Source organism: Pleurodeles waltl, chromosome 4_2 (assembly GCF_031143425.1).
Source record: "Pleurodeles waltl isolate 20211129_DDA chromosome 4_2, aPleWal1.hap1.20221129, whole genome shotgun sequence".
NCBI lineage: Eukaryota > Metazoa > Chordata > Amphibia > Caudata > Salamandridae > Pleurodeles > Pleurodeles waltl.
The window spans coordinates 870,795,627-870,814,404 of NC_090443.1; the positions used below are offsets into that span (position 1 = coordinate 870,795,627).

Genomic DNA, 18,778 nt, shown 5'->3' on the forward strand with positions numbered 1-18,778 from the left:
TGTTGGTTCTCAGTGTCTCGCTTCCAGCGCTTGGAGGCCTTTGGGTAGCCATGCGCGTTACAAATTAACATAACATAGCATCTGGGAGGAGAACTGGACAGTTGGCAGAAAAAAAAAACTTATTTTGACACACTGATCCAAAATTAGGCTAACATGATCTACTCTCATCCATTCCCAGAGGCCTTCTAAACCCTTTGTCTCCAAGGAAGAGGATGATGACTCATTTTGGACTTTTACCAACAGGAGGTGACCTCATTTAAATACACTGGGGAGTTTAAATATGTAAATTATAGAATACTTATCTTTTAAGTTATAATTTAGGTGTGCAGATAGGGCGGAAAGTTAATTCATTAATTATTTAAGAACAATTATTTATTAATTGATAGTGAATAGTAATTATGTAAATTGATTAATGTTTTTATGTTTTTATTACTTATCATTATTTAGAATATGTATTTTTATATTAATATTGTAATATGTTTTGTACATTCAGTTGTTACTTTTATATGTAATGGGTTTGAAATACTTTCCCCACTCTTGTTTAGACTGCAGTGGGAATAGTAAAATGAACCTCTTTGCAATTCAATACTTTTCCTACTGTTGCACAGATTGGAGAGGGAACAGTAAAGGTTAACCCTTCTCAGTCCAACACTTCCCCTACAGTTGTGCTTTTTGGAATGGTAATAGTAAATGTTATCTCTCCAAAATCCAAGTTTGAGAAAAGTGAGACCAGAAGTTTAGGACAAAGTGCTGAGGTTTCCCCAAGGTTTCTCCAAAGAAGTCATACGCAAGACGGATACAAAAACCCCATTAATGTCAGTTGAATATTGTGCCGTGCTGTGCAGAAACCGGGTTCAACTGGACCTCATGGAACAGGTATCTGAACTGGTGGAGCCTCACCCGACTATAGCTTTAAGCCTTGTCCCGCTGGAGGATTTTATGAATCTATAATGTGACTAAAGCCGGATATAAAAACTTGGCATGGAGTGCCATGGGTGCAAATCCATTCCAGTGTTAAGTGACCTTGGCGACTAGCAAATGTAGCTTTGTTCCAGACGGAGCTTTTGATGCCAACACTAAAGGTTTCAGCAGGAGCTTGACCATGACCTATCCAACTTCAAAGAACCCTCACTGCTTCAGCATTGGCCCTTTCCCCACTGCAGGATTCTGACTTTCACTTGAAAGCCAAGGGTAAAAACCATGAGTGGGTTGACCTGCTTTGTGTATCCAATCACCGTTAAACATCCCGTGAATATCTGTCTCTGCAGTGTCAGTATTTGCTAGGTATGGGTAATACCTCATTACCATCTGCCTCACTCATGACGAGGACCTCAAACCCCGCTGGGCTGCAATTGGACTGCGTGGAAGAAAGAAACTTTTGCCCCAAGTGCTAGAATGATGTCTTCTGACCAGGTGCCTTTCTTCGCCATGTTTTACATAGGCAACTGCTTCAAGGTAGTCAACGAATGCATCGAATGAAATTGCTTTCCAATTCTATAACTGTAGAATATTTACTCAACTTAATTTTAAAGTGATATGTGTGTAACTCAAAAAGTGTTGGTACGGCCAGTCACTAAATTAGCATAAATAAACTAGTGTATGATTTGAACACTTGTGCGTCTTTTAAGAAATGCATATTCAAAGCACACATGGGTGTGCATCCTCATACTTTAGGTCACTCAGAATTGCTTTATTCTGCATTACTCGCCAGAATCAAAACCGTGTCTGAGAACAAGTTGTGAGTACGTGCTGGCCGTCAAATAAAGGAAATGTTCGAAACCTTCACCATGTGTTTTGAATCCGTAATTCAGATAGAGAACAGAACGTTATCTAATAAAACTAACCTGTTTTCTGTCAGACATGTACTTTTATGGAACCGTAAAATGACTACAGAATTTGTATTTAATATGAGTTTGCTCATATGGCTTGCAAAATTGTGTTTGTCTCTCAGGCATGTACACTGGCTCAGGTTCCACCCACAATGGACTCATGCCACCCACTCTGGACTTGTCCACAAGGCACCCCAGCCTGGAGCCCTCTCTGACCAGTCCGCACCACCACCTATCACCACTCTCCACAGTGGAGAACACCAGGGAGGGGTATGTATCCAAAGCACATTTTATATCTGTCGCATAACTGAATTGTTTATCACAAATGCATTGATGACCATTAATGTTTAGTTTAGACTTTTGCTCTTAAGAAATTCCAAAGTATTCCAAAGTATAAAATATGATTGTTACAATAATACTGTAAATTCAAGATTTAAAATATAAATGTAGGACAAAGGTATTGTTGCTTCATATTTTTGATATTATTGCTCGATTGAAACTTACCACCAACACTGCATGAAATAAAATATAATATTATTTACATCATCCATATGAGAATTGGAAAACAATTTTCCTGACGTGTTAGTGACAGTGTTTGTGTGCGTGTGCACGCATATGGGTGTAAAAAAAGTTGTCAGCATCCTCTCATAATCTGGAAATTTTCTCATTTTTACATGTGGCCTGACAGCCAGCTATCTTCAACATTTATTGTTACCAATTCTTTCAAATATACTTAGAATAGGCTTTGGATTCTCCCGGAGGAATATTACCCTCTCAATTCATGCTATTGGCTAATTGGGGTATCCTTCCGCCTTTCAGGAAATGCCTCCATTGGAATGCTTGAGGGATTACTTTAAATCTGTAAAGTACACTTAATCATTATGTACAGAGTATGAGGCAGGTTTTCCAGGTATTCACGATATGAAGTCCTAGCCCTGGCCTCAGAAGTTAGACTCACCTCAGTGCAACCCTATTTATTTTACACTGAAGTGTTACCCAGGTAGGTAGACCCGGGCTGCTTAGACTTAGGCCATGCAGTGCCGGGGCCATCTTTCAATTATTTTGTCAAGTCTCTCATCTTTTTACGGGTAGGGCGTGAGACGTGTCACTAGCTCCACCCCACCCTGTAACAGGGTGGGAGAGGGTGAGGTGAAAATGCAAGAATTTGAAATCTGGAGCCTAAACATCTCTTTGAGGGTTCCAACTTTCAGTGTTTGAGGTGGAAAGGAGCTAGCTGCGTTCCTGTCCCAAGAATCAGAATCCACCTAGCACCTGCTGCTAAAAAAGCAGTGAAAAAGCAGTTCTGTGCATCACTGCGAGTGAGAGAGACACAGCAAGAGAGAGGTAGGTTGTGTTTGTGGGTGTGTGCGCGCATGTGTGTGTTTTAAAACATGATTGAGAGTGAGCTGCATGGAAGTGAGAGTAACTGATAGTGAAAGTGAGTGTAACTGTGAGTGAGAATGAGTTGAACAAAGTGAGAGTGAGAGAGGAGAGAATGCCACTTTGAGTGAGAGATCCAGTAAACGTGTGCTAATGAATTAGTGTCAGGAAATGTGAATGAGAGTGACAGAGTCTGTGAGTGTGAAAGCAATTGAGTGAACGTGAGCCTGAGAGTGCATTTGTGCGAAGTATACTCTTGTTAACCTTGCACTGATCCTTGCATATTGGAGATCATTTTTGGCATGTGAAATATTGGACATAATTTGTGACATATCGGGGACCCATGGCAAAATGCTGGCATTGGCACATTGGTTTTAATCCTTGGCATATGGAGTAGCCATTGGAAAATGATGTAGCTGGCACATTGGTTGTAATCCTTGACACCTGGGAGACTCATAACAAACTGCTGATGCTCTTGTACTGCAGGTAGTTCATGGTATCAGGGAGGGCTACCATGGCATATTCGGGATGGTCAAAATGCTGGCCCTAATATATTAGAGGTAATTTTTGACTTATGCATCATGCACGGTTCTTGGCATAAAGAGTCCCCAGTCGCATGCTAAAATGCTGGCCCGGGCACAATGGAGGTGACTGTTGATGTATGGGGGCACCCACTAAACATTTTGAAAAAAAAACTGGGCCTATCCTTATCCCCCTTTGTGGGACCAACTCCACCTTCATCCTCGCTCCATTCCAACTTTGTTGCAGGTATGGCAGGAAGGGAACCTACTATCACCGCTAAACTACCTAATAAGCTGCGGGGGGGGGCGAAGTCATTGCATCCCCAAAAGACCCTGGGCTCGCTGTCATCCCAAACCTGCAACCCTCCATTGTGATTGCAGGGCCTTAGGGGCCCTGCCTAACCAGGCCCATTGGCTGAGGGATATCTCTTGTCCACCTTCTCAGTCAGAACTCTGACCCTCCTGCCTTATTGATTCCTCTTCGTCCCAATCGACGATCCTTTCTGCTTGCCTCCTCCCAAGTGGCGACCCTTCTTCAGTCAGCAACTGGGCTCCTTTTACCACCTCCAACTACCTATCTGCTCCACCTGCTTCCTCTGTGACCTCGCCCTGCTTTTCTGCCATATATGCTCTAAGAGGGGTGGCTTCACACTTTACCTGCTGTAGCAGACCCCCCAAACACTCCTTTGCATGCTCAGGCTCCCAGGGCAATCCTAAAGCCTTTCACCCTCCCTCATCCTCCATCTCCAGCAGACCCTTCCTTACCCGCCTTTTGGCAGTCTTCTGGGCTGCACCACGAGCATGCAGGTGGCCCTGAGAACCTACCATACCTCCGGACGGCATTGCTTTCCTACTGTGGGAAGCAGTGGAGGATCGCCGCAGCCACCCTTCTAGAGGCACGCCTCACTGAGCAAATCAACGCGCCGCCTCCAACCACCAGGTCCATGCGCCCAGCAGACGGAGCGACTCCTGGACTTTTTGCACTAGGGACAACATGCAGGAAGCCATGTAAATATCAGAACAATTAACTATACCTCCGCTAACCACACCAAACACCCTACGCTAAATATATTTTGAAATGCTGAATACTGCTGAACTGACTACACTTTGTGGAGGGGGCTGCCACCGGGGACACCTACCACACAATGGTGGGTGGCAGTCCTGAAGTGGCCGCATATTGAGCTACATCCTTTAACGGATGTTTCCAAAAGATAGCACAGTCGTCTAGTCTGTGCTACCATTAACCCAATACCTCCGTGGGACACACCTCCCTGTCAGTTGGCTGTTCCCCATAGCCCCATTCTCCAGCATTTTGCCTCTGCCATTTCTGCAATTTCAGTGTGCGTTTTATATAATTTGTGAAAAGATGAAGTGAGCATAAGTACTAAGCAGCTGCAAGCTATGTGTTTGTAACTAACAATTTACCCCAGCGGTTCTTAAGAGTTTGACTTCTGTGGACACCCACCTAATCAGTACTGGAAGTCAGCGACCCCAGTCTAGGTAATTTCTACCATCAGAATTTCAAAACAATACACAAAAATACAGAAACAAGTATGCATCAAATTACTATGCAAATATGAAATATTTATTTTACAAATACAATACAAAAATCGAAAATGTTATTTTAGTGGGACTGTTTAAGCTTTTCAAAATGTTGCGTTAGGTGTGAAAGATGAAGCTAGACCTTAGCACATCACTTTGCCTTGCTTGTGCCTAATGCATTTTCATGTCTTTTCCAAGCATACCAGGGCTTCAATTGAGGTCACTAATTATCCATACTAGATTACTTTCTCCACTCCCACGAATCAATATAAGGATACCAACTCAATTTTTAGCCTCCAATTTCGAATTTCACATCTACAGAGCGTTTTAAAATTGTCAATGTTGCTTTTTTATGTATGGATACTTTATTAATCCGCTATTGTTGTTTAAATAAATAATTAATGATTTACAAAATTAAAGTTTTTATTTCTGGCATTCTTGTGGCTTAAAAATCCCACACAAATGTGGTGAACACTGGCTCAGGTTTAACTTCCTGGGCATTTAAAACAGAGCCAGATTGGAAGAATAGATATGTGAGGCAAAAAAAATTAAACTGGAAAGAAAAAGGATTTAAAAAAGTAAAAGTATGTTTCCTTTCCTCAACTTGACCTTGCGGATGTATGTATTGCACAACAAGTTTCAAACGATTTTTATTGGCATTTTGTTTCAACAACTGAAAGCAGTGTGTACCACTCTGACAGTACTTTCCCCAAGTGAAATGAACTAGCACCTCACACTTGCACCTGTTTACAACGAGAATCATAAAATACTCATATTTGGCTAGAAATGTTTCGTCAACAAACAGAGACGTTATTCTGTTTTCGGCCCGTTATTTAACATGGTCTAACAGTTTTGTAATGCTTTCTAATTATTACGAACCAATTTACTTGAAATGAAGAAACAGTGTTCCTATTTCACCAGGCCATAACAAATGCAAAGTGGTTTGCCACTGGCCCTGAGCCAGCGCCTCGATGCTCATGGATCACCCTGAGACACATGGGGCATGCTTAAAGCCTGCTGAGGACTCTCAGAAGCTGGACCAGTGCAGTGTGCCCCTCCCCCCTGTGGCAGATCACACTGCTCATTTTTCCAACTAGGCAGTGGAAGTGCCTCGATCCCTCATCCGCGGTGTGGATATAGTGATTACCCACAGTCCAGTAGGCCTGGCAGCCCTCACAGCAGGCTCGGACAATGATATGGCCATTCGTGACTGCCTGGTGTTACCGGGCTGGTGGCAGGAGAGCTGGCCAGATATCTCATGTGCTGTATAGCTGGGGGGTGGGAGATTCAACGAGAGGTGGAGGATGGAAGGGCTTTCTATAAGCAGGCACCATACCTATTAGTTTTGTGTGTCAGCTAAAAATGGGCGAGTTTAATTTTATCTTTTAATGATGGATGTCTTTTGCTTCTTTGAATCAAACTTGTTTGGTAACACCAGTTCCCTCAGCACCAAAGGTTTTGACTCACATGCTCTTCCATCCAGCATCCTGCCTCTTCATTTTCTCCAGACTTCCATCTGCTCTATCACAAAGGGCACATTCACACAAAGTAGTTCCCTTCAGTTCGATTAGGTACTCTGGGGCAGTTTGCTATATGAGGCACAAAATTATGTTAAATCCTACCAATGTTTTTTTTTACATTGATGAGAACCTGGTAGATCTTCAAAAATAATGTTTTGCAAACACGAACGAGAAAACAAGCACCCACAAAGCCAAAAGGCTGGCAGGCAACACCAGACTTATTGAGTTTGCCAATGCTTGTTTCATTTATAGAATACCTGCGGGAATACGATGAAGAACACAGATTTTAAACAGATGACCTAGTATGGAGACAATACCCCTAAATGCTTTAGGCGAATAAAGCTGCAGGCTTTGAGAATAGGGTAACAATTTTATGTTCTCCTAAAATGTTAGCAAAATCGTTAATTAGTCCACTTTTTTTTAGCATGTATCGTGTATGGTGGTTGATCTGTAGGCAGTACATGGGAACATTACATTGCCAGATAATTTTTTGAAATACAAAACATTTACAAACAGTCTGCTTCAAACAGAGATAAAAGCATCCCACTGTAGGGAAGTACAGAACGTTCGTCTTTGTGGATTTGGTCTCAGCTGTGGAGTTTTGTAAATGTTTTCAATATTTCATGATTATATAATTGGACCGTGTGACCCAGTGCCTGAGTGCCAAAGACTTTCATTTTTCTCTCTTTGTCATTGTACTTTCAGTACTAATTTTAACAACACACCATGGAAAGACTCTTATGTGAAGGAATTCAACTCTTGGGGTGTAGCGCTGCAATTGTATATGGTCTCTGGGTGAAAAAAAAACAACCTTGCAATCAGCAGCTATTTATAATATTTAATACAGAAGAAAGGTACACGATTGTAAACATCTGTGCCAATATCCTTCTACGTAGTGGAAACACAATGTTCTCCCTTGTGGAAAATATGTTGACCGCAACACATTCATGATTACATTTAAATACTGATTGTGAATAACAAAGATGTAGTACTGGCCAATAGAATGTGGTCAGTATAGACGCCCCTTAGTCGTGAAGACATTGATCTGTAAAATGTAACTTTTTTTCTTGTGGTAGACTGGGCTATGCTTTTCAGATCTCCCCCACACTCTGAAGCAGGAGCCACAATTAGCAGGTGTGCATGTGGACAGTATTTTCATGGTTTCCTGTTCCATCCAGATGGTGTCAGTGTCTTCCCACTGCCAACAACAAAATCTTAATCTATATTTCATGTCTGGTGATGGAAAAGCGAATACCATCAAAAGAAAAAGTGGTATTTAACTGGTCTACGATTGGGTGGTGTGTGAGGGACAGCGGGGTGTCTCTCCATGGCTTGCTGGTATGTGGGTAAGATCTAGGGGCATCCTCCCCCTCTAGGTGACACTAAGGGTTACCACATACCCACCCCAGAGGAGGGGCCCCACATGACCACCCCTCTGCAAAGTGAATTAATTTCCATCTTGTGACACAGTGGTGCACAAAGAGAAAAAGGGCTGGCAATCCAGTGGGCTATAGTGTTTGTGTTTAGGTTGCCAGCCTTGACTGCTCTTCCATTTCTTTCCTCTTTTTTGAGGTGTATTTATTCAGCAATAGGCAGTATCCGTGTTCTAAATTGTTATTAGTATTGCAATTCTTTTTTGTATGATTAATATTATGATTATTGCTACTACTACAACTGCTACTACTTCTACTAATAATGATAATAATTGATGCATAGCTATTACATAAGTCCCTAATTACAGATCTTGCCCTTTTGGCATCTTTTACTCTTTCACCAGTATCCCTGCCTGGAACAAGTTGCTGTATGGATTACTCAGCCTTCTCAAAATTCCTTCTCTTTTTTGGTGTACAATCACATAGCACTCCACTACCCCTATAGCCAGGCTGATGCTGTGTAGCTGCTATATGTTTGAGCCCTTTATTACAATTATAATGTGCTCCTTGTTGGACTTGGCCCTCTCTGCATGGCCACCCTTAAACGTTTTGCCTTCACCCCTCCTGCATTTAGAAACCCGTTTTGTTGGCGTTTTGGGCTCTGTGTACTTCACCACTGCTAGCCAGCGCTAAAGAGATTGTGCTCACTCCTCTAAAGTTTGCAAAATTGGCTTACACCCACTTGGCACCTTTCATTTACTTCTAAATCTCTAGTATAGTGGTACTACATGTACCCAGGCCCTGTCAATTAAATGCTGCTAGTGGACCTGCAGCACTTATTGTGCCACCCACTTAAGTAGCATTATAAAAAATGTCTCGTCTGCCATTGCAGCCTGTGTGCAGTTTTAGATTGCCAATCTAACTTGGCAAAATACCTCTTTGCCAAGCTTGAACCTTCCTTTTTAATACAGATATGTCAACCCTAAGGTAGGCCCTTAACAGCGCTTAGGGCAGGGAGCAGTGTATATAAAATGTTGGTCACATACTTTCAATTTTTACATGTCTTTGTACTAAAAAACGCATAAATTCATTTTCCACCACCGCTAGGTCTACTGCTGTCATAGGGTAACATTGGATTTGTTTGGGAAAAGGTAGACATGTCATGTTTGGTCTATAAAGAATTGTAATTTTAAATACTCTGATTTTGAGTCATAATTCTCAAAATGCTGCTTTTAGAAGGCTGGAATTTTCTTGTCCTAATCATTTGGTGCCTGCAGCCTGTATCCTGCATCACATGACTAGCTGTTGTCCTCCCAGACATTGACGACAAAGGGGGATGCGAGGTGCTGAGCTATGCACAGCCCCACTCACACTTCAGAAGAGCTGCCTTAACACACACACACAAAGCACTTCACACTAGCCTTTTGAGACTCCAGACACCCTGAGACCAGGGTGAAGAGGCAGGAAATTCCAGAACAATCTGTGAGGGAGGTGGTGTACTCCAGAAATTCCTTCCTCTTCAAAGCTGTCACCAGGCATAAAAATATGGCCATGCTGGCAGAGGACTACCATGCTGCTTGAGGCCTACCCTGCTGTCTCAGAAGGAAGACTTGACCTGCTTCCTTCATCCCAGGAAATGTGAATCCAAGGGTCAGCTGACTGACCTCCTGTCTCATCTACAGGGACCGACCAAGCTCCAGAGGCCTCCCTGCAACTGCTCAGATGACCTGCTGCAACTGGATTTGCATGGGCTCTCCTAGCTTCTGGTAGAGTGAGCCCCTTATCTCCATGAGACACCTCCCGAGGTTCTGGGCTATTGGTTGGCATCACAGTGCACTTCTCTGGAGAAAAAGGTGAAATCCTGACGTTTGGGCTCTTTGGTACGGTGATCTTGCCTGTCAGTGCCAAGATCTTGCAGCCTGCGACAACCACCAACGTGAAACTCTTACTGGACCTGACTGCGAGCTATATTGAGCTCCAGCGATGACCAGCCAGTGACCGACAACCGGCAACACAAGATCTACCCTTTGGGATACAGCACCGACAACCCACGTTAATCGCCAATGTGAAGCTCTAGCAACGACCATCCACAATGCCTGACAGGATCTTCGTGTTACAGGGATGACTATCCGTGGTGCTATCTCTGCTTCTCACAGCCTCCTCTACTGCAAACTGGACTCTTTGTGCCAGATTTTGAGAAGGTAACTTTTTCAGCAAGGCTACCCTGGTCCATGTTTCTGGCCCACTCTCTACAGCGGTCGGCCTTCACTAGTGACTTTGCCCTGGTCTAGCATGATCAGATAACCACAAATGGTGATTTATGCTTTTGGATGCTATATTTACCTAAAACTTTGAAATTGTATGTCTCCGTTTTCACTTTATTACTGTTTGAGTGCTGCATAAATACTTTACATATTGTCTCTATGTTAAGCCCGACTGCTTCTGGGGCAAGCAGCCAGAGGTTTATTTTAATTTAGTTACTTTTGTGATTTACCCTGACAAGGATTATGCCTATTGCTTGATAAGGGCTCACATTTCCCTCAACTAACAACCCAATTTCTCACATTTATCTGTCTCTTATGTTCTCTGATCCATCACACCGCCCAACTCTGCGTCTCATAACACGATAACTGGACCTTAGTGGTCATCACACGACATGAAAACACTTCCCACAAAGGTTAAAAAAACAGCACCTTTCCAACCACACACCCTACATGGTGTACCTTGCTACCTGTGAAGGTAAGTGCTTACACACCCCCAAATAGGGATAGTAAGTGCTAAACATATGCTACAATACAGCACACTAGAATTGTATTTATGTATGCCTTTCTTGAAAGGCAAATGAACCAAAATGTGGGGCATTTTTACAGACGCTCTGCAGCTTATAATACGTATTGTGCACCTACAAATTCAACTGTAATTATAGAGGTTTTGTAGAGGGGGCTTTGGTCGAGATAGACAACAGATATCTCCTTATATTTGAGCGGGGACATTTCTGACCAGTGTCTACATAAGTGGCAGATGGTACGATGCCCTGACCTGTTTTCTCTTGTAATTGCTTTTCATCTTGACATTACCATGGAGTCATAATTAATAGCACCGACCTTAATGAGCAGTATTTTTTCCATAAATAATAATGTTATCTGCAAAAATGTATTGTTCGCAATCCAATTTTTTAATTCAGATTTCAACTGTGTCCATGGGGGGTGCTACAACAAAATGTCACCTTTCGCTTCTTTACTGAAAAACGTCACCACCCCCATAGAGTACTTGTTCTAGATTTTTAGGCCCGAATTTAAGAAACGTGGCGCTTCATCCAATGCAGCCCCACTTTTCTTGTGCCCCTTAGCGCCCCCCTACCGCCACCATGTGTGCGCCGTATTTAATATATGTTGACCATGGCGCAGGGTAGGGGCAATAGCGTCAACATTTTTGACGCTATTGATGTACTGTGCAGGATTAGCTCCAAGATTTTGGCGCTAATCCTGCTGAGTACATAGGGACCCATTGAAAACAATGGTGTGCCCCCTTTTATCACCTGCTCTGTGCAGGCGTTAAAAATAGCCACTAAAAATGGCTACCATCTCTTAGATTCCACTCCACCATTTTTGCGGTCCCCTTAATAGGGGAATTCCCCCTTGCATACATTATTCCTGGCGGAGGCATTATGTGGCACAAGGGGTTACAAAGTGTAAATATAGTGCGGCAAATTTGGCCATGTTGGGCCACATTAGCGTCATAACAATTACGCTAATGTGGCGCAAGGAGGCGCTAGGCCCTAAGTATAGCTTTATGTTATTTTTTTTTTTGTTCTTGTATAAGGTGGATGGTTAGGTAGTGTTTTTTCTTGAGATGTGAGCAGCCTAGCAATAGCAGGACGTGTGGGAGCATACTAAGGGGATGATTGGGGTTGGTGGAGAGGGTACTACATTTCAATGGTCATGCGGTACCATCCTCACCAAGCTAATGGTGGGCCTGCCCGATTTAGAGGTGGGTGGTCCACTAGGCTTACACTGACTGACTATAGCTTGCTCTGATGGCCTAAACCTTCCTCCCAAGGTCCTGAGATGTAAAAGCTATCCAACTGCCCTATTTAGAGCGGGCAGTCGGATACCTTTTATTTACTCTCCATCACCACCAGGGCCTTCACCCGGCAGGCATGCCCTCGAATGCGAGGACAGTAACATAAAGATAAATTACCCCCACACTATGGGGGAAAACTCAAATGGTGTGAGGGTCATCAGTTTATTTTTCAAAAACAAACTTTCCCATTGGGGGCTTGGTTTTGGAAAATAAAGAGCTTTGAAAAAGTTTGACTTCCGAATATCACGTCTTATGGAGCAGTCAATCAATTTTTTTCTACATTGGCAGGAACTGCCATGACAGCGGCTCCTACCAATGTATAGACATGTCTGTGGAGCCAGTGAACATCTCTGAATTTGGCGGGCAGAGTAAAGTTAGGGTGGTAGATGTAAAGTCCTCCACCACCCTGTCTCTACTCCATCCGCCAAACCCTAGGAATTAAGGGCCTGATTTAAAGTTTGGTGGATGGCTACTCCACCACAAACATGACGGATACCTGTCCACCCTATTTCAAGTGCATAGAATATAATACATTTGTAATAAGATGTACAGAATATCTGTCATTTTTGTGACAGAGTATTAATCTGACAAACTTTAAATCAGGCCCTAGGTTCATTCAAGTGACAAAAAGTGTTCTTGTTCCTCTTTCATAAACTCTGATTTGCACATTGATGAGTGCATGTTTCCTCTCACCCCGTTGACTGGCACTATCTCATGCTATGAGATCAGCTGACATGCAGCGCTGAATACTTGATCGTATGAGCTGTAGTCACTGTACAGAACCCAAAAGATGGGCAGGAGGAGTGCCAAAAACCTCTTGTATCCAAGGAAAATTGCCTACTCACTTCTGCTTGGGCAGCGAAGTACATAATCAGGGTTTAGTGGCCTCCAAGGTATCAGGACACTGGCGCCAATGCAGCTGGTACACTATTGACTACTACGTCCCTGGTTAAGAGAAGCTGAAGCCTGTCTTTCTTTGTAGCATCCCTGATTGTCATCTCTCAAAATCCCCGGCTGTGAAGGAGATTATCAGAGATACCTGTGGTAATGGCAGATCCTTTCAGTGCCTAAATTACAGCTTCATTCACTTATAAGTCAGACACGCGCTAGGTAGACTGATATTGGTTCTTGGTTTTGATTTTCAGTTTCCAGCAGTCAGCTAAGGGTTTCTGTCTGCCTGCTGCCAAATGTTCTTCATTTATGCCTGCATTCTTTACAGATTTACTTTGCTTTAAAATCACATGCGTTTTTGTAAAGTGCATGTTCATCCCTGGCCACGTGTGCCCTTAAAAACAGGACCTACATTTGCAAAGGCTTTGTGTCAAGTGCACATTACTTTTTTAATGCAGACCAGATGCAAAGTCTACAGATTAGATTTACAATCCACCGCAAATCATGATCTGCGTTGGCTTGTAACCCAAGGTAACGCAACCCCATGCACTGAATTGCGTTACTTCGCATGAAGGGGGTGTACCATGGGTGGATCATGGGATTTCCCATGCAATCATCCGTATTTTGCAAATCCTTATCTACAAAGAAGTGCAGGCAGGGATTTGTGCCAAAATACTGCACCTACCAAGATTCCTTGCTGAACAAAAACTATGCTGACCACTGCACAAGGGTACCTGCATTGGCGCACGGTTGTCAAAAGGGCATCAGAGCAGGGAGAGAGCAGAACTGTACCACTTCTTAGTAGGTATGGAGCGGTTCTGCTCTCTCCCATTCATGCAATAGAGCACAGCAACTTTAAATGCTGTGCTGCATAGCATGAACTCTTTGTAAATTTTTCCTTCGATGTGTACTGTTGATTAGTTTGTTGATCTCGAAAGGATGAAAAGTTAAGTGGGCCTCCTGGGTTCTATCCTATAACTATGATAGTCCCTTGTGTACCAATTAATATGCAGGTCTCTTATAGAGGTGCAAATTTGGGCTCCATTCTATAAAAAAAAACTTTGTGCACCACAATTCACATCGCTTATGTGCAGAATATATAGAAAGTATTTGATTAGGACCTTCCCTTCCAGAAAACTCTTGTTATTTACTTCTCAAGGTCCTAGTCACCTCAGCTATGCTGTGCAAGGGTTCCTTTCCCAGCAGTAGGAGACTAGGGTCTGCAAAATCTTCGTTAGAAAACCATGTTTTAGCTTTTTCTAAGATGAGCATACAACCAACCCGCTCGACTGCTTTACCCTATCTGGCCACAAAGTTTGAAATAAGGGCATGTGTACCTATATTTATTTTTCCAGTAAATGATGGATTGCAGCAGCAGCAGCAGTAATTGCTGCTGTTATATACTCAATACATCCATTCTCGCATTCATTCTCGAGGCACACCTTGGGCACATTTATGGACAATGTGCAGAACAAGTGCATGCACAAAAAATACCATTGCCTATATGTGCTTATTGTGAAAATACAGGAACATGAAAGACACACAAAGTTCTGCATTATCGAAATTAAATCCAGTGGGCACACGCTTGTTCAAAATCGGGCAAGCTAGCAGATTGCATGAACCCAACAATTTTAGAGTTGAGTATGGGCAAAATTAAACATCTTTAGAGTAGGACTGGGTGGAACTTCAATTACAGTACATCATTTATTTGGTTTCTGGCATTTAAAGTTACACTTTGTACTGGAACGTTTGCAAAATTGCATCATATGATGTATCCGTTGGCTATCAAATCCTATTGTGATAACACCGAAACAACGCGAATGGGCAGAACATGAGCAACTCTTGTTCACAGTACCTGTGTTTTTTGCATTATTTTTATCACAAAGTACATCCTTGCATCAACTGTAGGTACATAGTACTATGTCATTTTATATAATTAGCAAAAGAAATTACACAAATTTCGCACACCCCACGGAAGAGTGATAAAATGAAAGGTAGGAAGCAAAGGTTTTGCTAAAATGGCTGAAACTAATATCTATTACTTAATTACTCAATGAGTAATACAGCAAGAAAATAGCCAGAGAGGTCACAACAAGATGTCCAAAGATGAAGAAGACCCTCAATCGCGTAAGTGGCGTCAAGGCTCAGTTCAAGCCATATTCCAACACTTCTTGCATGCTTTACACAGGTCAGTTACAATCAGGAGCAGTTCCTGAAGAGTCACATGTGTGCATCGAGCCTGCAACTAAAAACTAAGAAATATTTATGCAACTCCCATTATATCAGATAATTCTACCCTGTGAGTCAGTTGTGAATGAAGCAACCACTGAGTGGTATTAGGGACTTTCTTGCAGTTGGAGAGGATGAATATATAGGCCAGCCAACCGTCTCCCATAATCCTGAGTAGTAAGTAGACCAGCCAATGATCTCCTGTAATCTTGAAGAGTACTTAGACCTGCCAAATGTCCCCATAATACTGAGGCCCACATAGAACTGCCAACTGTCTCCTGTGATCCTGAAGAATAAGTAGACGAGCCAACGGTCTCCAGTAATCCAGCTCCCATGCAAAAAGGTGCATAGCCAGTCAAGATCACTTGGACAAATCAGAGCAAATCATACAGAGGCCAGCTATCACTAGCAATGTTTACTGGATGTTCCAGTGAAAGTATGGTGCCCCACCAGCCTGCCCATAGCAGACATAATCTGCCACAACAGGCCAACATCATGAGGTGCACCGTGTGCTCAATGTATAGTGCACACCACAGATACACCAAATGTGCCTATGCAACCTCCCACACCAACACATTGTTAGTTTTGGCACACACAAGGAGGTCTGAAGAGTAGAGGAGTGACTTCCACACCTAAGAGGTCAGAGTTCAATAAGGAAGATGGTCATATTAACTAGCAAAGGTGCACTTTACTTTAAACTCTGCACCAGTCTGAACACTGCTCACGAGCGCGAGGGCTTTAGGACCAGATGATGATTATTGTTATGATGAGGCATTGTTCCATACTAACGAATTTAATGTACCATTATCACTATCATAACAGAATATATTAAGGTAGAACTCCTAACATACATACAACACGGCCCAACCATGCCATTAATCATCCTTTAAGTCACCCAGTTGTCTTAGACATGCATCTGTAAGACCATTGTCATTTAATCCATTCCTGAGGATATGTAAGCGATTCAGTACAACCCGCTGGCATTACCCATAAAAAAAACAAGAACATTGACCCACTGCTCATTCAAGCTGATAGATTCATCTAACCCTGCACACTACTGATAGCACAACTTCACAACTCAAGTCAGACCCTCGTCTTTGAAACAAACCTCTCATTCACATAGTAAGCCATAGTAAGTCAAGCCAGGATGACCAAAAATACTGCAATCCCACATCAAAGACTGTGCCACCCTACACCAATGCACTGTGCAAATGCCCATAGTACAGTTTGTGAACCCCATCTATTTTTATCCTGCTGAGGAAAATTTCCTATTTCAATGATTTTATAGAAAGATATGTTGTTAATAACTCTAAGAACTTGAGTTTATCTTGAATTTTTCCAACAAATTATGTATTTTCATAGAATCAGAATTTGGCCTCAAGCTCACAATAAATGTACTAGATCACAAATGACCCCATTGCAAAGTTCACAGTATAACAGCTAAAACAATGATCCATGGTTTTTGAAGTACAAAAAACAGGCTGCTCCTCGTAAAAACAGATTTCTTTCATCAGAATCCTTCTCTCAGATGGTGTTGTGTAAGGTTTTGCATTTCTATGAAATCTTTTTAGAAGGTGATAAGCTTGGTCATTATAATCTCATCCTGTGTCCAAAAACAAAATCTGTTTTTTTATGACTTCTGCACAAACTTTGCTTTAGTTCAAGTTACAATCAGGCATTATTCCTAAGCCCGCTCTGTACTGGATGTTTTCAAACATACACATGCCATTAATCAATAGCAACCAATCAAGCAGTTTTTCAGCAGACCTTGGGTTTCTCCCATCTCCCATCGCTTGAAGGCATAACTAAGCAAAGAGAGTCACAATAAACACACCCAGACTGATTCATAAAGCATCTGTGCATGTGCAATCATTGGATGCATACATCAGATAAAATGCCTAAAGGAAAATATGTAATGCAACTCTGTAAGTTAAACAGGTGCTTGCAAAATGTGGGCATCTAACTGATATCTCTCTTCAGTATGCCCTGTTCCACAGGATTCTCATACTCCGTTTGTTTACAACTAATCTATAAGATGCAAGATGCATATATAGATACAGAAATAGATAGTACATATGAGTCAAAATATAGTTTTAGGCAGATATGTTGAATATATATCCACACACACACACACAGAGTGCATAATGGGCTCGTTCTGTTTTGTATTAAACAAAGGTCAAGCACAAATGTGAATAATATGGATGATTATTAGATAACAGAACAAAAAACATTAATATCAGGAATGTAGTTATTACAATCAGAGATATACACGCAAAACTCTTTTCATTCACAATGCAGATGGTTCTCCTAAATTCGTATGCTTTGTCTTTGGTTGAAAGAGATCAATTGAGTGAGGTTAAAACTGAAGACAAAGTCTACAAGCACAAAAAAGGAAAGGAAACCTTTTAGTCTTGATGGTGTTTCTGTTGAAGTTAATAATGCCTGTAAAAATACCCCGTGCCATTTATACAAGGATATATATCAGTAGCAGGAATAAAGAGAAATTGTTAGTAGGTAAAACAAATCAGTCATCATGATAATACATAAATCTGGAAGAGATTCTTTGAGGTGCTCAACTTACCCCATTTCTTTAATAAATGGGTTTGTTAAAATACTTGTGCAGACTTTACCCCTAATTACAAGTTTGGCGGTCCCACCACGGGATCGCCAAACCTAGCGAGAGGACGTCACCGCCATGGCGGTGGCATCCCCCCGAAGATATTACAATGTTCCTGCTGGGCTGACCGGCGGGAACATTGCAATATGTGTTCCTGCTGGTCAATGCGGCGAGAACCATGCTACGATATATCACTCATGCTATATATCGTAGCACAGAGGGGGCCGTCCAGCACCCTTGGAAAGTGCACTGTCTGCACAGCAACAGTGCGCATTCTGACAGTGCTGTGCAGACTTGTTCTCTGCCAGCCTTTTCATGGTGGGGAAACTGCCATGAACAGGCAGGCGGAGAACAATGTTGTAATCAGCCAGGTGGCGCTGAGTTCAACGCCACCCTGGCTGACTACAACCAAGACCGCCGTCAGCCAGTTGGGAACAATGTTTCTGGCAGGGATGGCAGTCCCCTGGTGTGTCTGACCACGAGTGTCATAACTGAGCAGTCGGACAGCCTGGAGTGCAGTGATCTGACCATCAATGCAAATGTGGCGGTGCTCAGACAGCCATACTCGTAATGAGGCCCTAAGTCTCCATGAATGCAATGCATGATATTAATTGATAGTGATCAATCTGGGTATATAAAAGGGAGGAGAGATCAAAGTAATGCAAGGTAGTTGATAAATATAAGCTATTAACAGGTCAGGAGCACCCAAAAAACAACTAAGGTCAACGAAAAATTGGCTCTATCTACCCAGCATGGGACCACCAAACACGTGGGGAGGACACCACCACCATGG

The 18,778-nt window shown here is 42.4% G+C and overlaps 1 protein-coding gene across 2 annotated transcripts in view; it reads left to right on the forward strand.

Moving 5' to 3' along the window:
* GLIS1 (GLIS family zinc finger 1) overlaps positions 1–18,778 on the forward strand; it is a 1,044,855-nt gene that overhangs the window by 855,865 nt on the left and 170,212 nt on the right. For both annotated transcript variants that reach the window (XM_069232645.1, XM_069232646.1), the window contains exon 8: positions 1,952–2,099. In XM_069232645.1, coding sequence (XP_069088746.1) covers positions 1,952–2,099 — 148 coding nt within the window. The remainder of the gene's footprint in view (positions 1–1,951; positions 2,100–18,778) is intronic.